At 58.2% G+C, this 23,677-nt stretch overlaps 1 protein-coding gene across 5 annotated transcripts; it reads left to right on the forward strand.

Annotated features, from left to right (window-relative positions):
• Positions 1–7,178: 7,178 nt before the first annotated feature.
• Positions 7,179–23,452, forward strand: DBN1 (drebrin 1). Of its 5 annotated transcripts, XM_026449380.1 has the most exons (15): positions 7,179–7,485; positions 11,948–12,003; positions 12,619–12,731; positions 12,903–12,977; positions 13,093–13,239; positions 13,388–13,465; positions 13,658–13,809; positions 13,900–13,963; positions 19,393–19,452; positions 19,540–19,663; positions 20,353–20,490; positions 20,824–20,994; positions 21,372–22,018; positions 22,320–22,422; positions 22,574–23,452. In XM_026449380.1, the coding sequence occupies exons 1-15, from the start codon at positions 7,400–7,402 to the stop codon at positions 22,642–22,644; spliced, it is 2,085 nt and encodes a 694-aa protein (XP_026305165.1). In that variant the 5' UTR covers positions 7,179–7,399; the 3' UTR covers positions 22,645–23,452. The 5 variants fall into 5 exon arrangements, with proteins under 5 accessions (XP_026305165.1, XP_023040905.1, XP_023040908.1 ...); XM_023185137.1 differs by lacking the exon at positions 20,353–20,490; XM_023185140.2 differs by lacking the exons at positions 7,179–7,485; positions 20,353–20,490 and adding an exon at positions 7,731–7,816.
• The last annotated feature ends 225 nt before the right edge of the window (positions 23,453–23,677 follow it).

A 23,677-nucleotide genomic window follows, 5' to 3' on the forward strand; every position in this document is an offset into this window, starting at 1 on the left:
TTGGAACCCTGGAAAATGAGTGCAAAGTTTCGTGTGTTATTTTCATGTTTTTTTTTTTTTCTGCCCGCCTCGGCCTCCCAAAGTCCTGGGATTACAGGCGTGAACCACTGCGCCCGGCCTTGTCTTATTCTCATGTCTTGCCGGAGTGCCTGTATGTCAGTGCCTGGCGTATAGTGGATGCCCAGTAAGTGTTTGTTGAACGAGGCGCCTGTGGGACATTTAGGAAACACATTCAGGAAACAGCTGAAGATTCAAGTCTGGATTCACCTCCGCTTCAATTCGGGAATGAATCTGAGACAGACTCAGGGCAGTCAACATACATGCTGGTCACTGCGGCCTAGGGAGAGCCGGGAGCGGGGCCCACACAGGGAGCACCCGGAGTCAAGCAGGTGGGATGTGGTTTTCTTTCGACCTGGACATCCTTCGCCTGTTAACCAGAGAGTGGCTTTCACTTCCACAAGGAAATGTGCTCTCTCCCAGTTCTCTTGAACTGTGAAGCCCTCTCAGTCCATCCTCGGTTCCCATGGATACAAGCAAGAAGGGCACAAAGATGGATGGTAACTGCAGCCGGGAGCCCGTCTGGGAACGCCAAGCAGCGCGGCCAGATCTGCCAGTTTATCGACAGCGTCCAGAGGTTCAGATTTGTGTGTGAGATCTGGTGTTTGAATATTGGCAACTATGTTAGATTTTTTTTAAATCCTATTAGAAAAATAACAAATGTGGGCCAAATCCAGCATGAGGACGGCCAGGGCCCAGCATAGTGAGGAGGTGAGACGCCAGAACGCCAGCATCACAGCAGCGGGCAGGGACAGCACGGCCAGGGTGGGAGGACGATGACCTCCAGGGAAGGTGCAGGGAAGCCCAGACAGCCAAGAGCGTGTCAAGAAGCTGCCAACAGTGTCAATCGGGCAGATAAGGCCGAGGAGTCCCCCGTGGCGTTTCACAGCAAGGTGACATTTGCCAGATCAGTTTAGCCGAGCTGGGGCGGCTGCCAGGGTTAAAGAGGAACAAGGCGGGAGGGTGGGGAGGATGTGGAAGGAGAGAGTGCAGACAGCTCTTTTAAGAGACTTGGCTGTGGTGGGCCAAGAGGACTGCCAGGCTCAGCTGAGAGACCAGGGTGTGGGTGGCTGGAGGGGCTTGGGAAGCATCTGCTGGAGGATGGTGGTAGAAGATGGGAGAAGTTAGGAGGGGGCTGTAAGGAGAGAGTGGGGTGGAGGGCAAGGGCATATGCGGAACCGTGGAGCCAGAGCTAGCCTAGAGTGGGGCAGGAGCAGGTACCAGGCACCTCCTTGAAATAGTCACCCTCACTCTGTAGGTGTGATGCAATCACATGTCATTTAATCATCATAACACCTTTGAGAACACATTATTAAAGGCATGTTTCAGATGAGGGTACTGAGGCTCAGAGAGGAACAGTGACTTGTACAGAGTCACCCAGGAATGGCCTGGCCTGCCACTCCAAAGATCAAAGGCCAGAGTGTTCCCCGCTTACCTGCCAGCACTCCCCAGCTCCTGTCATGCGTCCCCCATCACCTGGGCTCCCATCCAGACTTTGCCACTCCACCAGCTGTGTGCCTCTGGGCAAGACACTGCCCCTCTTTGAGCCTTGGCTTTCCCATCTGTAAAGTAATAGCATCTGGGCACAGTGGCTTACACCTGTAATCCCAGCACTTTGGAAGGCCGAGACGGGTGGATCACCTGAGGTCAGGAGTTCAAGACCAGCCTGGCCAACGTGGTGAAACCTCATCTCTACTAAAAATACAAAAATTAGCCAGGCGTGGTGGCAGGCACCTATAATCCCAGCTACTCAGGAGTCTGAGGCAGGAGAATTGCTTGAACCCAGGAGGCAGAGGTTGTGGTGAGCCAAGATTGCGCCACTGCACTCCAGCCTGGGTGACAAGAGTGAGACTCCGTCTCAAAAAAATAATAATAGCAACCACAAGCTGCAAAGATCACCGTGTTCCGAAGCTGGGGTGCAAGGCTGTGCGGGTGGAGGCCATGGGGACTGGGAAGTGAATGTCCTCGTGCCAGGCAGGGAAGGCCATTAGCACCCTTAGAGGGGGCAGAGACCATGGCAGGGGGCCGAGTGGGCAACTGGAGAGGCAGCAGGCAAGGGAGGGGCTTTTCCCAACTCAGAACGGCTTGAGCTCATTTGGATCAGCAGGGAGGGAGGCGGTGGAGGGCGAGGGACTGTTTTGCCAGAGTATGGAGGCAGGCACTCATGATTCTGCTGCTGCCTCTTCAGTGCGGGGCCCCACATGGCCTTGGTACACACATAAGGTACACGCCATCCTCAGATTCTCCACGCGGCCCTGTTATAGGAAGGGAGCTGAGGCCCTGGGCTAAAGGGCTGGCCGCAGGTCAACCTTTGAACTTGAGTCTGCCTAAATCCAAAGCTGACCCTGAGAGTGGAAGAACCCCTCCCAACTGAGGCCTTAGAGGAAGGAGGGGAGGGGACCAGGGTTCTGGGGGTCATGGTGGAACAAGAACAAGCTCGCTGACCGAGAGCCTGGGGGAACTCAGAAAACCAGCACCAGCCGCCTGGGAGATTGTGCAGGGGGAGCCACTTCCGAGCCAGTAAGGACCCCAGGACCAGCCTAGCCTCTCCTGCTCAGGTTTTGGGGGTACTGGAAGACCAACTGAGATTTCACCCATGTCTCTTGCCACTGACAAAATGACCACTACTTGGGTACCAGGCAGATTAGGTAGGTCTCTTGGCTGCAATTCAAACTAGTTTAAGCAAAACTGGGGATAACTGAACTGAAAAAGTGAATGGTTTCAAATCTGGCTGGATCCAGGTACCCATGGCGGCTACCGGGACCCTCTCTCGTGCTCTCCATCTCTCTGCTCTGCTGTCCTCAGTGCTGGCTTCATTCTCAGAAGGCCCTCCCCACTATTGGCAAGGATGGCCGCCAGCAGCTCCAGGCCCATACCTGGCCAGCTCAGCAGCCCCAGTGGACAGAGGGAGCCTTTCTTTTCTTTTCTCTCTCTCTCTTTTTTTTTTTTTTTTGAGATGGCGTCTCACCCTGTGGCCCAGGCTGGAATGCAATGGTGTGATCTCAGCTCACTGCAACCTCCGCCTCCCGGATTCAAGCACTTCTCCTGCCTCAGCCTCCTGAGTAGCTGGGACTACAGGCGTGTGCCACCACACCCAGCTAATTTTTGTATTTTTAGCAGAGACGAGGTTTCACCATGTTGGCCAGGATGGTCTTGATCTCTTGACCTCGTGATCTGCTCGCCTTGGCCTCCCAAAGTGTTGGGATTACAAGCATGAGCCACCATGCTCAGCAAGGGAGGCTTTCTTTTTTGTTGTTGTTTTGTTTTTGAGACAGAATCTTGCTCTGTCTCCCAGGCTGGAGTGCAGTGGTGCAATCCTGGCTCACTGCAAGCTCCGCCTCCTGGGTCACGCCATTCTGAGTAGCTGGGACTACAGGCGCCCGCCACCACACCCGGCCAATTTTGTTTTTTTATTTTTTTATTTTTTATTTTTTTGAGATGGACTCTTGCTCTGTCGCCCGGGCTGGAGTGCAGTGACCGGATCTCAGCTCACTGCAAGCTCCGCCTCCCAGGTTCACGCCATTCTCCTGCCTCAGCCTCCCAGGTAGCTGGGACTACAGGCGCCCGCCACCTCGCCTGGCTAGTTTTTTGTATTTTTTAGTAGAGACGGGGTTTCACCATGTTAGCCAGGATGGTCTCGATCTCCTGACCTCGTGATCCACCCGTCTCGGCCTCCCAGTGCTGGGATTACAGGCTTGAGCCACCGCGCCCGGCCTTGTTTTTGTATTTTTAATAGAGATGGAGTTTCACTGTGTTAGCCAGGATGGTCTCGAACTCCTGACCTCGTGATCCGCCTGCCTCGGCCTCCCAAAGTGTTGGGATTACAGGCGTGAGCCACCGCGCCCGGCCGCAAGGGAGCCTTTCTTAATGGCACCAGCGAAAGTCCCAGGGCCCATGCCCATTGGACCAACTTGGGTCATGTGTCTGTCTCTGAAGTAGTCACTGGGTCTGACCCTTCCTGGCTTGGATGACATATTCCGATTTAGAGCTGAAAGTGGAAAATCTGCCAGAAAATGGGATGTGGAGCAGGCCTGACAGGGATGTCCACGGCACTTCCTCCCCTCATGCCCAGGGCCCTGCCCCCGACTCCACTCCCAGACCTCAGAGCTGGAGCGTCTGGAACTTCTGACCAGACTCCAGCCCACCTCACCCCTGCATGCAGAAATAGGGGTGCTACAAGGGGAAGTGGGGAGGGTATGTGGGGTGCTGAAATGACCTGGGACAGACCTGGGTTCCCATTCAGACTTTGCCACTCACCAGCTGTGTGTCTCCGGGCAAGTCACTGACTCTCTGGGCCTCGGTTTTCCCACCTGTAAAATAATAACAACAACAATCAACACATTGACAGCACCTACTATGTACTGTTCCCATTTTAATCACTTTCTAGATACTTTTTGAAAATCCTCAAACTGATCCTAGGAGGTAGGTACCATCACTATCATCCCCAGATTATAGTTGAAGATGAGTGATTCAAGATAGGTCAGGCAGCAAGCTCGAGGTCACACTATTAGCAATAGACTCCTCAGGAGCAGAGCTAACGTGAATGAACGTGGCTGGCCCGGCGCCAGGGGCAGACACCTGGGAAGAGCCATGAGCTTTGTGATGATCAAGGGGCAATCTGAATGTGTGCTTGGTGGGATCTTGCAGAGGTTGGAAGAGGCCAGAGGAGACTCCACCAGCTCTTGCTGAAAATGTCTTGCAGCCTCTCCTCAGCCCTAAAACCTTCCCTGAGAGGTGTGGGGGAGCACAGAACAGGAAGGTGGGGGTGGAGGGAGGAGGGCGGGGCTATGAGGAGGAAGGGAGGGGGGTTCTCCTTTCTAAGCCTCCATCCAGGCCCATTGTATTCTCACAACAGGTTATCAAAAGGAAACTCAGAGAGGGGAAGTGTTTCAGCCAAGGTCACACAGCAAAGGCCCAGTTTCTGGATCTCAGTCCTCCCTTGTCTCGTCTTTTCCACTCTGGGGATCCAGAAGTCATTGAAGTCATTGGCCCAGCCTCCCAGTGTGTGTGTGGGGAGCTCATGCTCTGGGGGTGGGAGAGACCGACCTGTCAGCGACTTGAAGGGTGATCGGTTTGGGGGTGGCAGACACGAAGTCCTGATGGGAGGAACCCACCAGCCGCCCGCCCACCAAGGCTGAGTGTGTGGGCCTCAGGGGCAACGGCAGCTGAAAGGAGGCAGGTTCTCAGAGAACAGTGACCAGTGGCCACCCACACCCCCGGTCAGGGCAACTGAGAACTATGGGTCCACTGAATTTGGCAAATTAGGGGTCACTGGTGACCTTGGCCAGAGCAGTGCCAGAGAAAATGCAGGGAGGAGGAGACAGAGGACAGATGTCTGTCTGCATCCTATAGAAATGAGGGGATGAAGATAACATGGAAGGGTGATGGGTGCAGAGACCAGAGGAGTGGGCTCTAGGGCATGCCAGCAGGGAACACCCTTGCTTCCCTGAAAATAGGGAAAACTGAGTGCAGGGTGTATGGGAACTCTCTATACTATCTTTGTAACTTTTCTGTAAATCTAACACTGTTCTAAAATAGAAAGTTTATTTAAAAATGTTGATGGCAAGAGGTGAGAGTGGGCGTGGCTGGAGAGTTTGTAGGTGGCTGGTGGGGAGGCAGGAATTTGAGGAAGGAAGAGCTTAGATGCATTTAGGGCTTCTGTTTTTTGGATGCAAAATTGAGTGTGCAGGAGGCTGGGGGGTGGGGGGATGGGGGGGTTGGTGAGGAGCTGTGAGCTAGGACAAGTCAAAGGAAGTTGGAAGAGGCTGAGGCCACAGATGCTCACGGCCAGCCATCTGTCTGCCCCTCCCCGGCTCCCTCCTCCCCAGAATTCTGCTCTTCATGCCTCAGGGTGGGGGATGGCTGAAGCCCTGTCCCCCATGGCTCTCCCCACTTCCCTTTCCCACCCTGTGTCACCCACTCCCTTAGGGATCCCCACTGCATGCCAACCACACCTACTGGCCAGTTAGTCTAGGGCACAGGGCCTGGGTCTCTCCCTGCCTGGGCCTCACTCTAGTGGGGGCCATGGAGAAACTGCCACGGCCAGTGGTCCCTATACATAGTGGGCACTGACTTCCCAAGGCAGGGACTGTGAACATTTTGTTTTAAGAGGGTTCTCCCAACTCCAGAGCACCAGGAACCACTGCCACATAGGCAGCACTGCTCTCCTTCTCTTGGCATAGCCAGTTACCCAATGCAGAACTTGGAGGCCCGGCTAGAACCACCTCCTCCTCCGTGGTGCGGATGGGACCAGGTGAAGTTTGCTCAGGGAGGTCGAGGTTGGAGACTTTGCTGTGGTCCACTGAGCACTGTGGACGGTTTCAGGGTCCTAACCCAGCAAGGAACGGAGTTCTGAGAGGCCCTGGCATGGTGTCCACTCCCTTGCAGGGGACTTTTCTGAGGCCCCCTCCCCTTCTGTGCTTAGAGTTTTAGAAGATAAAGGTGCCAAGAGGCTGGCCCTGAGCGTCCTTGCAGGAGCCCTGCCCTGGGAGTCTGGGGTTAGATGCTGCTTCCGGGACTCTACTTGGGACTCCTCTGGGACACCTGAGGCTTGGGAGAGAACACAAAGGATTTCCTAGCTAGCCCCATCTCAGAGGGCACAGGCTTGGAGGGGAGGAGGGGCCTGGAATGGAGGGTTAATGAGCCGGGTAGGGGCTGAGAATGGCCTGGAATAACTGGTCATAGAGCCGAGATGGGGGACTGTGGTTGGGAATTGGGAACTGGGATCAGGATGAGACTGGGATGGGCTGGACTGAAGAGGCTGCCGTGAGAAATGCTGGGGGGGAAAAGTGCTAAGCATGGGGCTGAAGCTGGGATGGGAAAGGAACTGGGTTGGATTTGAGGGTGGGATGCAGATGGCAGTGGATATGATGGGATAGACTAGGCATGGACCTCTCAGAGGAGACGGGCCAGGGGTGGGCTGGTGTGTGACCTGGGTTGGGATGAAAATGGGTTTAACATGGGGTGGGACGCACCAGGAATGGAGATCAATGAAGCAATGGGTGGGGCGGGACCGGATTGGGATGGGGGGTGGGCGGGGGGGGGGGGGGGCGGGGCTGGGTTGGGGGCGGGCGGGAGGGGGGGGGGGGGGGGGGGGGGGGGGCCTCCCCCTGGGCCGGGCCGGGGCGGCGCTAGGACCGAGCGAGCGGAGGGAGCGAGCCGGGCGGAGCCAGCGCCCCCCGCCCCCCGCCGGCCGGCTCCCCTCCCCCGGCCGCTGGCTCGCTCGGCTCGCAACGCTGCAGAGGCTCCGAGGCGGCGGCGGCGACTCCCTCTTTCCCTCCCTCCTCCTCCGTCCGCCCGTCCGTCCGCGCGTCTGTCCGTTCGGCCCGGTCCGGCCCGAAGCATGGCCGGCGTCAGCTTCAGCGGCCACCGCCTGGAGCTGCTGGCGGCGTACGAGGAGGTGATCCGAGAGGAGAGCGCGGCCGACTGGTGAGCCCCCCGCCCCCGCTCCCGGCCCTTTGTCCCCGCGCCGCCGCCGCGCCTTTGTTTCTCTCCCGCCCCGCCGCCCCGCCGCCGGGAAGGGAGGGGGACCCCGAAATGGTGCAGCGGGCCGGGAGGGCAGGGAGGGGCTGCCTTTGTGCGCGCCGGGGGAGGGGCCGGCGGGCCAGGCGGGGCACTGCCGGGCCCAAACTGCCCGGAGGCGGCCCCAGGCGCGCGGTGGGAGCGGCGGCCGGAGGCGCGGGGTCCCGATGTAGGGCCCAGGGCCGCGTGGCCCTGCGGGAGCCCATCCCCCACCCTACCCCCCGGGCCCGGGGGACAGGTGTGCACGGGGCGGCCAAGGGCACCTTCGCCACCTTCGAGCGGGCGAGGTCCGGGCGGGGACGGGGCGGGGACCGAGCTAGCGGAGCCAGCGCAGCCTGCCGGGTTCGTCCCGGCCCGGCCACAGCACAAAGGAAAGCGAGGGCGGGGGAGGAGCAGAGCGGGCTGGGGGCCGGGCGCCCCGCCCACCGGGGGCCTCTCGGAGTGGGCCGCCCTCCCCCCGGAAACCTGGGCTGGAGTGAGGTGGAAGGATGTTTGCTGCCACATGGCGACCGCGAAGTGACTCCCTTACGGCCGCGGGTCGCGGAGGAGGCAGGGGTGAGCTCTTCTCCCCTACCTGAAGGGGACTGCGGGGACTAGGCAGCTGGTTGGGGGGCACCGAGCTGCCTGTCTAGGGCGCCAGCTGAGGTCCCTGGGAGGAAGCCCTCTGGAGAACAAGTGTGGAGGGAGCCCCCAAAGAGGGCTGAAGGGGTGAACAGATCCACGGGCCCCTACCAAGGGGCCCTCGGTCCCTGATGGGGAGGAGCTGGGCCGCCCCTCTCCCCGCCCCCCAACTGTTGTCCCCCCCTTGAGCTGGGGGAGGGGATGGACCACCTGCTCTGGGGCTGGCGGCGGAAAAAAGAAACGGAGGGGTTCCTCACTGCCCCATCCTGGAATCCTCTTCCTCCCCACCCCACCCCGTAATACTCTTGGGGAAGGTGCCCATCTGGTTCCTAGGCCTCCTCTCCCGGCTGGCAGATGGGAACAGGCTCTTCTTGAGGAAACTGAGGCAAAGAGGAGGGCGGGTCTGAGGGACCCCGCTTGGGCTGGCCTCACCCACACGCTGGGCGGGCAGTCAGGTGGAGACTCTGACCTGGGGGCTCCTGGAGGAGAGGATGAGATGGCTGGGCATCCATGGCATGGTACTGCAGCACTGGCCAGCAGCCAGGCCTGGAGGGATGGACGCGAGAGAGACAAGCTCTCGTGTCCTGCAGGTCAGTCACAGGAGAGGCCAGCACAGACTCAGCAGGCACGCGGCCCACCCATTGTCCCAGCCCTGCCCCAGGGGGGCTGAGATCATGGGAGTAGCTCTGGGCAAGTGGCCAGCTTGGCCTGGTGTAGGAGCTGGCTTCGGGGTAAGGCCCTGCCTGGGGAGAGGCACAGCTCACCCCAGAACACCTCCTTCGCCCCTCCAGTCTGGAGGGGTGTTGTCTACCACCACCCCATTTTCTCCTGAAAGCAGAGCCCTGGTGGCCTATTGCCAGGGCCACAGAGCCCCTGTTGCTCAACATCCTGCTCAACAGAGGCCTGCCCCCCCCCACCCCAGCAGCATCCATGTGGCCAAAGTGAGTTATTCATCACTGGTGTGCGTCACCCCCCATCTGGGTTGTGTGTGGGACACACAGATGCACACATGCACATATTCGTTCACTACGGGCCCAGATCACATTTTGAAAAAGGGGTGTGAGGATCACTTTCTGCACAAGAGGATATGAATACCCCAGTGCCCAGCATGGAACCAGGGGTGCAGTGAGGTCTGAAGACTCAGAGGCAGACCCTGCACATAGGTCCAGAGGGAGGGGTGTCTTGGGTAAATTGCTGTCTGCCCCGGCTTACCTTGCTTCCAATGGGGAGGGGTGGTTGGGGGGGAGTTCGCTTCTAGGTGGCAGGGCCTCTGAAGCGGACCACTACTCTGGCACAGGGAGCAGGGGACCCAGGAAATGAGGTTGTATAGTGGGAGGGGCCGCTGTTGTCCTGGTTGTGATATGACTCACTGTGATCATACACAAGTTCCTGGTCCTCTTGGAAAGAAAAGGGATTGGGCCCAATCCCAGCCCTACCTCAGATACTGAAGGCCTTTCTAGCACCACCATCCTGAGAGTGATGGTCCTGAGGGGTCCACCTGCCCTCAGCCTCCCACCCCAGCTCACCCCAGGGTCTCTGGAACTGCCACATTCCAGCTCACACTAGTTCAGTTTCTCTGGCCAGATGGCTTCTAAGTTGGTGTCAGTATCACACATACTTACGGTATGCGGTGTGCTGGACCCCAGGACCCGGAGAGCAGGATGTGCTGATTGACTGAGTCAGCGTTCCTGCCTTCACGAGGCTTACAGTTGGGGGCAGTGTCTGTCTCCAGGAGTTGGAGCTGGTGAGATATGTAGATGCCTGGTCCCCTACCCCATCCTGATTCCCTGTGGTTTCACCAGCTTCCGCCTGGTGCACCACCAGGCTTGGGATGCCTCTGATGTGTTTGAGAAGCACTGGTCTTTGTATTCCTGCCGGGATATGGTGGGTGCTCTGGGAGGGGCAGCTCAGGGGAGGCTGCTGGGGGCCAGCAGCCAGCACTGGGCTCTGAAGAACGGAAGGATTCCACTGGGAATAAGCGTGGGGTAGAGGAGCAGGTCTTGCCTTCCATGTGAAGAGAACAACATAGGCAGAGGCTCCAGGGTGAGCCCTGTCCAGAACCCTGCTTGGGTCAGGGAGCCATCCAGTGTGGCCCAAGTGTGTGGTGTGGACAGGGCAGTCTGATGGAAAGGCAGGCTGGAGGGTTTGAACTGGGGTATGGTTTCTGCTGGAGAAGGGCTGTCGCTGGAGCAGGAAAAGGTGGCCGGAGGTGAGTAGGCAGGGGCTGAGGATGGAAGGTGCCCCAGGGAGCCTGGGCAGGCCAAGACAGGTCCTCTCAGGGAGGCTTGATGTCTAGAGCAGTCTCTAGGAACTAGGATCCCTGGTCTCTGCCTCAGTTTCTCATCTGTGCATGGAGAAGGACAGAGCCTGCTTCTCTCAGGGCCCTTTGTTCCCGTGGTGGGTTAGGGCAGCAGGACAGGTGGTGGGCCAGCTGCACTGGGAGCAGCTGTCAGGGTCAGGCCGGAGCTGGGGGTAACAGTTGGACCAGGGGCTCCCAGCCCCCCAGCCCACCTGTGTTCCTTCCTGGAGGTAGGAAGTGGGGAATTCAGGAAGGGGAGGGGTGGGGCCATTTGGCCCTGGCCACAACCTTTTAAGATGTCCCCTCCGTCCCTCCTGCCTTCATTTCCTTTGTCCCTCCACTTCTGTCCTTTCTCTTTTTCCTTCTCTCCCTGTTTCTCCCTCTGCTTCTCCCCTCCTCTTTCTCTTCCCCCTTGCCGTCCCTTACTGCCTCCCCTCCTCACAGCCCCAGCCTCCTGCCTTGGCACCTGGGAATAGGAGTTTGGAGAAGGAGTTGAGCCCTTTCAAACCTCAGGGACAAGGCCCTTCCTCCTAGGCCCGGCTCTCCTCCCTCCCAGAAGGTCCTCAGCCTGGGCCTGCATGGGGTGATGGGGGAGGCATCTCTGTATTCCCTTCCGTGAAATGGATGCTCTGTCACCACAGCCTATCAGAAGGAGCCAGGGCACACAAAGCTAGGGAGGAGGAGGAAGGCCACCAGGTCAGCTTTCTGTTGAAGCTCAGGCGGAAGGAAAGGCCAGCAGTCTCAGGAGGCCTCAGCCAGGGCTGAGGCAGCCTAGGGGCTAGAAGGCCTGGAGCTCACGCATGGCCACCCTGGGGCCAGAGTCTGGGCGAGAGTGACTGCAGTGACCTCATCCCCATTTCAGAGAGGCGGAGATTGAGGCTGAGGGCGGGTCCCCAGGGTCCTTTGTGTTCAAGGAGAATGCAGTTGGGGTGGGCCAGTCGTGTGCCAATTGCAGGGTTGCCATGGTTACCGGGGGATGCCCAGAGCTGTAGGAGCACCAGGTTCTCTCTTCTCCTCCCTCCCCGGGGGAGGGGCAGCGGGGACCAAGGCACGTGCCAGGTAAGTTCCTGGCACTAGCCAATGGGGGATGAGGATTGTGGTAGCCAGGGAACAGTAACCAAGGAACCGTCGCCTTGGAATCTCCATCACACACCCGCTCCACTGGGTTGTAGGCTGCCAGGGCCAGGGCCGGGATGCTGCGCACTGAGCTCGACCAGCCAGCAATTTCTCCCCTCACTGCCTGTGCCCAGCCTGACCCCAGCCTCCAGCGGCACCCTGCTGGGCTCCCGCCTGAACCAATGCCTGGCCCTGTTGTCATGGCTACAGCAGGAGCCCTCCCTGTTCCTGTCCTACCCCCTCCATGTCCCCTATCCCTCCCCAGAGCCGTCCCCACCCAGAATTGGCGGCCTGGGCCCTGACAGTTTGACAGCCACCCCTCCCTCTCCCCAGGGCTCTGTACACGTATGAGGATGGCTCGGATGACCTCAAGCTTGCAGCATCAGGAGGTAGGAATTCCAGCCATTCCTTCGCCTTCCTCCCCACCCCCTCCTCCGGTTGTTTTCTTCCCCACCCACCTGACTGGAGGCCACCTCCCCGCCTGCACCCTGCAGCCCCACACTTGCCTGGATTTGGCTGGTGTCCTTCCTCCAGTCATCCCTGTGTCCCCAGGGTGGGGAGGAAGCTTGGAGTCTTGTTGAATGTTGGACTTATGAGGCTGAGCCTCCAACAGGGAAAGTGACTTGCTTAAAGCCACACAGCTGGGACACTTTGGGGGAAGGGCCCTATTCACCGCCTTCCCCAGAGCCAGAAGGCTTGATTGTGCCTCTGGTGCCCGGGTGAGACATGATGATGTGTGAAGAATGAGACCTGAGTGTGAAGAACAAACACTTCCTCAGTCCTACCCCAAATCAGGGCCTGCAGGAGTCATAGGCAAAGCTCCATCCCTGTGTACCGCCGCCCCCACACCTACCAACACCAAACTGGGGCGCACAGATCCCGGAGGCCAGAAGACCCCTGGGGGGGCCTGTGGAGCCCTGGAGGAGTCTTTCCTTTGAGTTCCAGGCTCTTTTTGGGAAGGGTTTAGGAGGCAGGGAGACCTGACACTCTCCTGGTTACCCCAGAAGGGGGCTTGCAGGAGCTTTCGGGACACTTTGAGAACCAGAAGGTGATGTACGGCTTCTGCAGTGTCAAGGACTCCCAAGCTGCTCTGCCAAAATACGTGCTCATCAACTGGGTATGCGGCCGGGGCTGGGGAAGGGAGCTGAAGGCCCAGAGCAGTCGCCCTTCCCGTCGGCCCTCTGACACCCGTGGAGAGGGCACCCCACCAGTTCCGGGGAAGATGCAGCCTATCATGTAGGGCCCCCCTTATCCTTTCCCGACCGCCTCTTTGCTGGGTACTTTCCAGGTGGGTGAAGATGTGCCTGATGCCCGCAAGTGCGCTTGTGCCAGCCATGTGGCTAAGGTGGCTGAGTTCTTCCAGGTGTGTGTCAGGGGCCAGGGCTCTTAGGGGTGGGGACAGCCACCAGGGTCTGTGTGCTGGGGTGGTGATGGCGGGAGGATGGTGCCACCTGAGCACTGCCATCTTCTTGTGGAAGGGCGTCGATGTGATCGTGAATGCCAGCAGCGTGGAAGACATAGACGCGGGTGCCATCGGGCAGCGGCTCTCCAACGGGCTAGCGCGGCTCTCTAGCCCCGTGCTGCACCGGCTGCGGCTGCGAGAGGATGAGAATACAGAGCCCGTGGTTAGTGTGTGTTTGGCACCCGTTGGCTCTGCCTGCATGGCCTGGTGCTCGAGTCTGGCCTGCCCGGTCCCTCTTAGCCATCACCCTTTAGGTGTGGGGGGCTCCTGGGGCATTCAGCCTGCCCATGCTGGGTCCTTCGACACCGCAGGGCACCACCTACCAGAAGACAGATGCAGCTGTGGAAATGAAGCGGATTAACCGAGAGCAGTTCTGGGAGCAGGCCAAGGTATGGAACCCTGAGCCTGGCCTGGCTGAGCCGCCCCTCGTGGACCCCATGGGGGCAGGTCTGAGTCCCTCACTGCAGTGGCATGGCCCATGCCACGTGCCCCACCCCCAGCCCTGGGTAGGGAGGGGCCGGAGGGACAGGGTTCAGTCGCCCAGGCTCAGGGCCTACCCTTGCTCACACCGGGGCTCGCAGAAGGAAGAAGAGCTGCGGAAGGAGGAAGAGAGGAAGAAGGCCCTGGATGAGAGGCTCAGGTTTGAGCAGGAGCGGATGGAGCAGGAGCGGCAGGAGCAAGAGGAGCGCGAGCGGCGCTACCGGGAGCGGGAGCAGCAGATCGAGGAGCACAGGTGAGCCCGCCCGCCCGGCAGCGCTCCAGGGCCCCTCGGGCGCACCCGTCAGGGCGCACCCTGACGGGTGCTGGCTGCTTATCGTTCCAGGAGGAAACAGCAGACTTTAGAAGCGGAAGAGGCCAAGAGGCGGTTGAAGGAGCAGTCTATCTTTGTAAGTTCTTGGCCAAGGCTCCCGGTCTCTGGGTCAGGGAAGTGAGAATGGTCCCTGTGTTCCTGGCCTTGTGGGGAGATCAGTGGCTGGGAGACAGTGGTGGCTGTTCTGGGGACCTGCATGGGCACGGGGTGCCATGGAGCATCAGGCCTGGCACCTCATCACGTGGGGCTCTGTCCTCTGGCTGTGGAAAAAGACTACTTTGGAGAAGCTTGTGCTCTAGATTGGAAGAGAAAATCCATCTAGACCCAGACCCTCACTGACCAGGCTCCCCCTTCCCTCCCCGGGGTCTCTCGGCAGATTAGACACTGTTCCTGCACTCTGAGGGGCCACCAGGCCTGGTCCCGCCACAGGGGTGAGGCAGGCGGCATGGGGGAGCCTGGGCCAGTGCCGAGCATCCGTAGCCAGTGTGCTGCGTCTCCTTGGGAGCAGCCTCTTTGTTCCAGGGGTCCCGTCTGAATCTCCAGGCATTGGGAATTACGCGTAGGTCCTATGGATTGGTCCCTGAAAATTACAGCACAGTCACATCTTCATGCTTTGAATTTAGTATTTTGGAAATAGCTAATGTCATTCAGGACTGAGCGTGGCTCAGTTCAGGAAGGGAGGTGGGTTGATACTCATCTGGACTGGGACTGTGATAGGCAGATGCAGGGCTTTGGGGACTGAAACGGGCTCCAGAGTCACCCACAGGAGGCTGAGAGAGAGGAGGCAAGACAGTCCTGCAGGCACCAGCATTAAATCACTCCAGTCACATTGGCCGTTGGATGGGATGGGGACGATGTGTGGCTGGCTGGTAAGCTCCAGTCTCAGTCATTCATTCAACACACACTTGCCACCTGCCATATACAGAACATGGTGGAGAACAAGCTGGGTAAGATCTTATTTTCATAAGCTGATTCATGTTTTGTTTTGTTTTGTTTTTTTTTTTTTGGTTTTTTTTTGAGATGGACTCTCACTCTGTCACCTAGTATGGAATGCAGTGGCATGATCTTGGCTCACTGCAACCTCCGCCTCCTGGGTTCAAGCGATTCTCTCCCTCAGCCTCCTGAGTAGCTGGGATTACAGGCGCACACCATCATGCCCAGCTAAGTTTTGTGTTTTTGTAGAGACAGGGTTTCACCATGTTGGCCAGGCTGGTCTTGAACTCCTGACCTTAGTTGATCTGCCTACCTCGGCCTCCCAAAGTGCTGGGATTACAGGCGTGAGCCACTGCGCCCGGCCACATGTATTTGCTTTAACTGTGGCAAAATACATAAAATGTACCATTTCAGTCATTTTAAAATCTGCATTTCATTAAGTGGCATTAAATTCGTTCACATTGTTGGATAACCACCACCCCTGTTCATTAAACACAAATTCTGCCCTTCCCCACTGGCCAGCTCCTGGCAGCCACCATTCCACTTTCTGTCTCTATGAAGCTGACTGTCCTGGAGACCGCCTGTCAGTGGAATCACACAGTGTTTGTCCTTGTGCATGTGGCTTATTTCACTTAGCATGATATCCTTAAGGTTCATCCATGTTGTAGCATGCGTCAGAATTTCCTTCCTTTTGAAGGCTGAATCATATTCCATTGTATGGATATACCACATTTTCTTTATCCTTTCAGAGTGAGGTTTATTTATTTATTTATTTATTTATTTTTTTTTTGAGATGGAGTATCGCTCTATTGCCCACGTGGAGTGTAGTGGTGCGATCTCAGCTCACTGCAAGCTCCGCCTCCAAGGTTCACGCCATTCTCCTGCCTCAGCCTTCAAGTAGCTGGGACTACAGTCACCTGCCACCATGCCTGGCTAATTTTTTTGTATTTTTAGTAGAGACGGGGTTTCACTGTGTTAGCCACGATGATTTCGATCTCCTGACCTTGTTACCCACCCACCTCAGCCACCTAAAGTACTGGGATTATAGGCATGAGCCACTGCGCCTGGCCTGCTTCCCAGGTTTAAGTGATTTTCCTGCCTCAGCCTCCCAAGTAGCTGGGATTACAGGCACCCACCACCACGCCTGGCTAATTTTTGTATTTTTAGTAGAAATGGGGTTTCACCTTGTTGGCCAGGCTGATCTCGAACTCCTGACCTCAGGTGATCCACCTTGGCCTCACAAAGTGCTGGGATTACAGGCATGAGCCACTGCACCCGGCGGATAAAGTTTATTCTTTTTTTTTTTTTTTTTTTTCTGTATCTTGAGCAGAGACGGGGCTTCACCATGTTGGCCAGGATAGTCTCGATCTCTTGTCCACGTCGTGATCCACCCGCCTCGGCCTCCCAAAGTGCTGGAACTACAGGCGTGAGCCACTGTGCCCAGCCAAGTTTATTTATTTATTGTTTTTAAATTTTTTTGAGACGGAGTCTTGCTTTGTCGCCCCGGCTGGAGTGCAGTGGCACGATCTCAGCTCGCTGCAACCTCTGCCTCCTGGGTTCAAGCGATTCTGCCTCGGCCTCCCAAGTAGCTGGGATTACAGGCGCCAGCCACCACGCCTGGGTAATTTTTGTATTTTTAGTAGAGATGGGTTTTCACCACGTTGGCCAGGTTGGTCTCAAACTCCTGACCTCAGGTAATCCTCCCACCTTGGCCTCCCAAAGTGCACCGCACCCGGCCCCGATGAAGTTTATTTTTATGCTAACATTTCAAACGTACACACATGCAGGTAGACAGAATAGTGTTGTGAACCCCCTGAGCTGATTTATTTTTACCAGTTATCAACATTTCAGGTAAAGTCTAAAGGAGCTTACCATTATTTTATAGTCCCATCTGGCCCTTCAAGTATAGTTCACCTGAGAGTGACAGTGGACATTCTAGCAGGTCAGTGTGATTCCCTTGCAACTTCAGGTTCTCTAAGGAAGGGCACGTGTGAGAGACTTTGGGATTTAGCACTATAAAATGCTTTCTCTTGGCTTAAGGAGCTGTCTGCTTTCTCTCCCCTGTTACGAATTGTGTGCCATATCTGGGTTCCCTTTTCGCCTGGCCTGCAGGGGAGCTCCCGTGTATCTGAAAATGCTTTAGGCACAGCAGTGGTTTTGACCTGTGTGGTTAGTGCGTTGGTCTCTCTCCTCCCTCTGGGCCTTGCTTGTTTCAGTGTTGTTCACATGATTGGTAGTTAAAGCCTTTGTGGTGAGTCGGGTGCGGTGGCTCACGCCTGTAATCCCAGCATTTTGGGAGGCCGAGGTGGGTGGATCACCAGGTCATGAGATCAAGACCATCCTGGCTAATACGGTGAAACTCCGTCTCTACTAAAAAATACAAGAAATTAGCTGGGGGCGGTGGCGGGCGCCTGTAGTCCCAGCTACTCAGGAGGCTGAGGCAGGAGAATGACGTGAACCCGGGAGGCAGAGCTTGCAGAGAGCTGAGATCGCGCCACTGCACTCCAGCCTGGGCAACAGAGTGAGACTCCATCTCAAACAAACAAACAAAGCCTTTGTGGTAGCTACCCCTGGTCCTTACTTTGAACAAGGCAGAGGAACCAAGTGAGATTACAGCAGGCAAGGGGGCAGAGCAGCAAAGGCTGGTGGGACACAGGCTCATGGGAAGGCGAAGAGCCTGGGCTGTCTGGAACTCCGTGGGCTGAGGAGTGGGGGAAATTTGATTGGGAAAGGGGAGCAAGGGCAGAGGAGGAGTTTAGACTTCATTCTGGGAGTCACAAAGTTATCGTTGAGGAGACAGCCCTCCTGAGGTGGGATACTACGAAGGGTCCTTCTCCCAGTGCCCGTGACAGATAAGCTAAAATTCTAGATTATAGGCTCAAAAACAGGCTGCTGTGGGACTTCGCCACCTTAGCAGCCCCTCCTGTCCAAGCTGCCACCTGAGCAGCAGGGGACACTGACTAAGAAGCCTTAGGTGTATGAGTGCAGTTGAGCAAACATGCGCCCGCCTTGTACTGGCCACCCACCTGAAGACCCCAGTCCTCATCCTGTGTCGCTCACAGCTGAGAGGGAGGTGCCTCCGGGAATAGGAACTTAAGGATATGGTGTCATCGTGGTGGAAGCCAGGAGCACCCTGTGGGGACCCAGAGGAGAAAATGACCTGAACAAGCCAGGGACTTCTTCCCCAGGAAGCAGTGGTCATGCTGCAGCTGGAAACCAGAGGGTCTGGCCCCCGGGTCGGGAGCAGGCATTTGGGAGAGGGGCTGATCTCCCGTGCTGAGGCTTGGAGGTGGGAATGGGTGTGCCTGTTCTGGGAACTGACTATGTCGTGCTGAGGACTTGATGTCTACATCTCACAGTATGTGGGCGCCGTGGGGTGGGGGCCGGCAGGGGGTGGTATTAGAGAGGTGATGGCTAGGTCAGGCAGGGGTGGGGGACGTAGGCCAAGCGAGGGCCCTGCCTACCCAAAACAGCGCGTGCAGTGGGCAGGTGAAGCCAGCAGGTGATGGTGGGGCCGGGGGCAAGCGGGCGGCACACACCTCTCTTAAGGGGGCTGCGGCGAGGTCCCAGTGATGGCTGCTCTGGAGCTTGCAGGTGATGTCGCCAGGGCTCTGGCACCTCAAGAGAAACTGGGACCGATTTCAGTATGAAAGTTCCTGGTTTTTAAGTGGTGGCAACTAATGAACATGGTTTAAAAATATCATACCAGCAAAACAAAAGCCACCTGTGGGTCATATTTAGCCAGTGCTTGCTGTGGCTCATGGGAACCCCTGAGGGATTTTAAGCTCAGAAAAATCATGGTCTGATCCGCATTTTGGAAAGGTCCTTTCAGGGCCTATGGAGAGCAAATAAGGCAGGTAGCAGTGAGGAAGGCTAGGCCGTGATGCCACGGTCCAGGCAGCAGCATTGGCAGCATGGTGGCCCCGCCGCTGGGGTAGGAGGTCCGAGAAAAGTTATCTGCAAAACAAGGCGCACTCCTGGATGGCCCTAGGCACTTGCTTAGATATGGGGATGGCAAGCGGGTGAGTGAGCCTGGTGCCCAGAGGCCTGGCAGGTCAGAGATGAGGTGGCTGAGGGTCCTGAGGGAAGAGAGGGACTGTGTGACTCAGTTTGATGGGGCAGAGGTACCACCTCTGAGACCCTTCCTGCCAGACTGTGAAAGAAGCATGAGGGCTGTAAGAAGGCCAGAAGGCCGGGCACTGGTGGCTCGTGACTGTAATCCATTCCAACCCTTCGGCAGGCCAAGGCAGGAGGATCCCTTCAGCCTAGAAGTTTGTTGAGACCAGCCTGGGCAACATAGGGAGACCCCATCTCTACAAAAAAATTAAAATTAGCCGGGCATGATGGTGCACACCTGTAGTCCGAGCTACTCAGGAGGCTGAGGTGGGAGGATTGCTTGAGCCCAGGAGGCAGAGGCTGCAGTGAGCCGCGATTGCACCACTGCTCTCCAGCCTGGGTGACAGGGTGAGAACCTGTCTTAAAAACAAAATAAATAAATAAAATACAGTAAAAAAGAAGGCCAGGAGCCCCTGTGGGGGTGGGTGCACCAGACACTGTCCCTTTGGTTTCTAGGGTGACCATCGGGATGAGGAGGAAGAGACTCACATGAAGAAGTCAGAGTCGGAGGTGGAGGTGAGAGCTGGGGCACCAGCCAGGTGAGGTGGACGGGGCTACCTCAGCTTGCCTGGCCCAGCCCCAACCTTTTCCCTGTGCCCTCAGGAGGCAGCGGCCATTATTGCCCAGCGACCTGACAACCCACGGGAGTTCTTCAAGCAGCAGGAAAGAGTCGCGTCGGCCTCTGCGGGCAGCTGTGATGTGCCCTCACCCTTCAACCATCGACCAGGTAGTCCTAGGCCTCACCCCCACCTGGCCCCACTCCTTAGGTCACGGCCCTGAGCCTCTCTGGGACTCTCTTGGAAGGGAAGCCTTGCCCAAGGAACCCTTGGAGAAGGCGAGACCTTCATCCAGCGTTGCATCCGCCCACCACTTCCCAGGTGGCAGGACCCCAAGAAGGGCCAGGGATGGTGGTGAAGTCGCTTGTGGCTGAACAGTGGGGAGTGCTAGGGCCTGTGGGGTAGCTCTGGCATGGGCTGAGGCACAGCGCTGGCCGCGGGGAGCAGCTCGGCTGGGGTGAATTAGGCCTGCCCTGGAAGGCCGGGATGCATGCGGGCTGGGCTCTTGTGTCCGGCCTGAGTGAGCCTCCTGGAGCTTGCACCCAGGTGTCCCCGTTGCGCTTCTCACTGTGCTGCTTCTGCCTCCCCTGAAGCTCTTCCCTGCCCTGTCTGCTGGTCTGAGTGTGCTTGCCCCGTGCTGGGGTCCCGCCACAGGCCCTGCCCGCTGTACTGCTCCCAGGCTGGCTGTGTGTCTGGGGCTGGTGTGAGGCTGTGGCTGGCTTGGCTGAGTGTGCCCCTGGCTGAAGGCAGCTTGGACATCCAGGGCCAGCCCTGGGGGCGGGAGAGGCCTCGGGCAGGGGTGGGGGAGACTGACCCTCTCTTGTCCTCTGTCTCTTTCTCTGTCTGTCTCTCTTGGCAGGTCGTCCGTACTGCCCTTTCATAAAGGCATCGGACAGTGGGCCTTCCTCCTCCTCCTCTTCCTCCTCCTCCCCTCCACGGACTCCCTTTCCCTATATCACCTGTCACCGCACCCCAAACCTCTCTTCCTCCCTCCCATGTAGGTAGCAGCCCCAGGCCTCGGCGGGGGTGGTAAGGAGGGCCCCGCTTCCCAGCAGCCCCCCGCCCTCACTCCCCCAGCCTGACCGCTGATCTCTGGCGTTTGTCCCCAGGGCAGGCACTGCCTGCCTCTTGCCCCCGGCCTTGTGGGGCACTGGCCCCCAGGGGCCTAGCTTACAGGGTCTGGAGCTGTAGTCTGGCCCCTCAGGGGCTGGGGAGCTCCCAGCCCCCACCCAGACTCCAGAGAGGAGGTGCTGGCCAGGCCCCGAGGAGGACAATCCTGTCTCACCCCGCTCCCCCGCCCTCACTGACCCACCTGGGGTTTGTTCCACAGGCAGCCACCTGGACAGCCACCGGAGGATGGCGCCCACTCCCATCCCCACGCGGAGCCCGTCTGACTCCAGCACCGCCTCCACCCCTGTCGCTGAGCAGATAGAGCGGGCCCTGGATGAGGTCACATCCTCGCAGCCTCCACCGCTACCACCGCCACCCCCACCAGCCCAAGGTGAGAGAGGGATCCTACCTGCACCAGGCCTCCCATCATCAGTCCTTGGCTGGGAGCCCCAGGTTGCCATGGTAACCGTTCTCCAGGGATCTGGGCCACCCATCACCAAGACTGCATTGCCCTGGAGGCGGCTGCTGGGGGAGGAGCCCTGGTGTACAGTCAGACCTGCCCTCTCTAAAGCTTAGCACCTGCCCTCTCAAGTGGGAATTGGGCCTTTCCAGAGCTGCCAAGGGGCTTAAAGTCACGGGGGTCACTGGGTAAGGGGGCAGTGGGCCACCTGCATGGAAGTCCCCGGCTCTCTCACTCCTTGGTGGGCAGGGTCTCCATCCTCCCCCAGGGGAGCCAGTTGCATGTCTCCTCTGCCTGTGCTGTGACAGAGACCCAGGAGCCCAGCCCCATCCTGGACAGTGAGACCAGAGCAGCAGCCCCTCAGGCCTGGGCTGGCCCCATGGAGGAGCCCCCTCAGGCACAGGTGCCTCCCCGGGGGCCAGGCAGCCCTGCAGAGGACTTGATGTTCATGGAGTCTGCAGAGCAGGCTGTCCTGGCTGCTCCTGTGGAGCCTGCCACAGCCGACGCCACCGAGGTCCACGATGCAGCTGACGCCATTGAAACCGACACTGTCACTGCGGACACCACTGTTGCCAACAACGTACCCCCCGCTGCCACCAGCCTCATTGACCTATGGCCTGGCAATGGGGAAGGGGCCTCCACACTCCAGGGTGAGCCCAGGGCCCCCACGCCACCCTCGGGTACTGAGGTCACCCTGGCAGAGGTGCCCCTGCTGGACGAGGTGGCTCCGGAGCCACTGCCGCCAGCAGGCGAAGGCTGTGCCAGCCTTCTCAACTTTGATGAGCTGCCTGAGCCGCCAGCCACCTTCTGTGACCCAGAGGAAGTAGAAGGGGAGCCCCTGGCTGCCCCCCAGACCCCAACTCTGCCCTCAGCCCTTGAGGAGCTGGAGCAAGAGCAAGAGCCAGAGCCCCACCTGCTAACCAATGGCGAGACCACCCAGAAGGAGGGGACCCAGGTGCGGCAGGGACTGCCTGGTGGGAGGGATGGGAGGGAGTGGGGGCTGAGCAGGGTGCTGGCCCTGCATTCCTCATGCTTGCACCAGTACCCCCTTTCTCTGTGACCCACATGATTGGAGGGGAAGTCCATCCCACCCCCCCTCTGTGGGCCAGCTCTGCTTTTGTTGCCAAGGCAGGCATCCGCGTTTCCCTGGCAACCACTGATGGAGTCATTGGTTGCTGGGGAAACGGGCTCAGGCCTGATAGGTAAGCCCCAGTCCGGCTGGGTGGGGCCAAGTGACCTAATGCTTTCGCCTGCAGGCCAGTGAGGGGTACTTCAGTCAATCACAGGAGGAGGAGTTTGCCCAATCGGAAGAGCTCTGTGCCAAGGCTCCGCCTCCTGTGTTCTACAACAAGCCTCCAGGTAGTACTGGGCTGGATGATGGGGAGGAATTTGGGTGTGGGAGGATTTGACTGTGGGTAGCCACCCCACCACTACCCACCGCTCACAGAGGCTGGGGACACAAGTGTGGGTCTGCTAGGTCCTTAACTCCTCTCCCTTTCTAACGCCTCAGAAATCGACATCACATGCTGGGATGCAGACCCAGTTCCAGAAGAGGAGGAGGGCTTCGAGGGTGGTGATTAGTGGTGGCGCCAACCCTAGGCTACCCTTGCCAAGGCCGCCCACCTGCATCGGCCTCTGGCCAGACGGCCCGCCGTGCCTGCATTCGCAGCAGCTCCGCCTGGCACCCACTCTGGATTCCGGCCCTGGCTGGGGACTTGGCCGCTTCCCTACCCACAGGGCCTGACTTTTACAGCTTTTCTCTTTTTTTTAAAAGTTGATAGGAGACTTGTACAGTTGACTGGTTTTCCTCCCGTTGGTAGTTGAGACGCTGTTGCAAATTCCACCCCTCCTTCCCTGGTCCAGATTGTAGCTCTTAGTCCTCCCTGCTCAGCTGGCCGGGGTGGAGGCCTCACCCTGCTTGGGGCCTGGCGTTGGGGGAGCTCTGGTGGGAAAGTGTCTCCCACCTCTTTTCCTAGTTTTATGTTTCTTGGAAAAATATCACTTTGTATTCTCTGTCCAGGGCTTCAGATATTTTGCACGAATTTTAAAACATGGCAATAAATGGCTCGTGGGCTCTGGCTCCCTGGGACCCCCTCCCCGCCCTTCTTTTGACCCCTTCTTGTCTGGCCCAAAGGAAGTAGCAGGCCCAGCTGGGGCCCCTCGGCTGCCCCCCCCCCCCTCTCCTGCCGGGCAGGTCCCAGGCTGGAGGCCCTAGGCGCGGTTCAGGTCAGGGCTATGGATGGGGCCCAGGGGCTTTGGTGGCCCCTCCCCAACTCCTTCCTCTTTGCTTGGGTTCCTTTTTCACGTTCAGTAACTGTTTTTTTTTTGGAAAGCACAAACTTCTGTAACGGGTCGTGCTCATGTCTGTTAATAAAGAAATCCAGATCCCTTTGGGCTGCCGCCTGCCCTGACCCAGGTTCCCAACTCTTCCCACTCCGAGGCCGCAGCACCTCCTTGCCACCAGTGGGCGTCCTCACCCTAATTCCAAGACCCGCCGGGGCCGGGGGGCGGTGCTGGGGGCTGAGGCTCGCAGGGGAAGCCGCCTGGAACTGAGAAGGCTGATCTCAGTTCTGTACTCTTAGGCTCTATTGTGGCGGAAACGCACGTTCAGGGT

Source organism: Piliocolobus tephrosceles, chromosome 4, assembly GCF_002776525.5.
Source record: "Piliocolobus tephrosceles isolate RC106 chromosome 4, ASM277652v3, whole genome shotgun sequence".
Classification (NCBI taxonomy): Eukaryota; Metazoa; Chordata; class Mammalia; order Primates; family Cercopithecidae; genus Piliocolobus; species Piliocolobus tephrosceles.

Excerpts from the sequence above, each read along its gene's own strand:
- DBN1 (XM_026449380.1), top strand. The coding sequence starts at position 7,400 with ATGGCCGGCGTCAGCTTCAGCGGCCACCGCCTGGAGCTGCTGGCGGCG. Across the intron at positions 12,978-13,092 it reads AGGTGGCTGAGTTCTTCCAG|GGCGTCGATGTGATCGTGAA; the intron begins GTGTGTGTCAGG and ends TTCTTGTGGAAG. Across the intron at positions 20,995-21,371 it reads GCCACCCCCACCAGCCCAAG|AGACCCAGGAGCCCAGCCCC; the intron begins GTGAGAGAGGGA and ends GTGCTGTGACAG.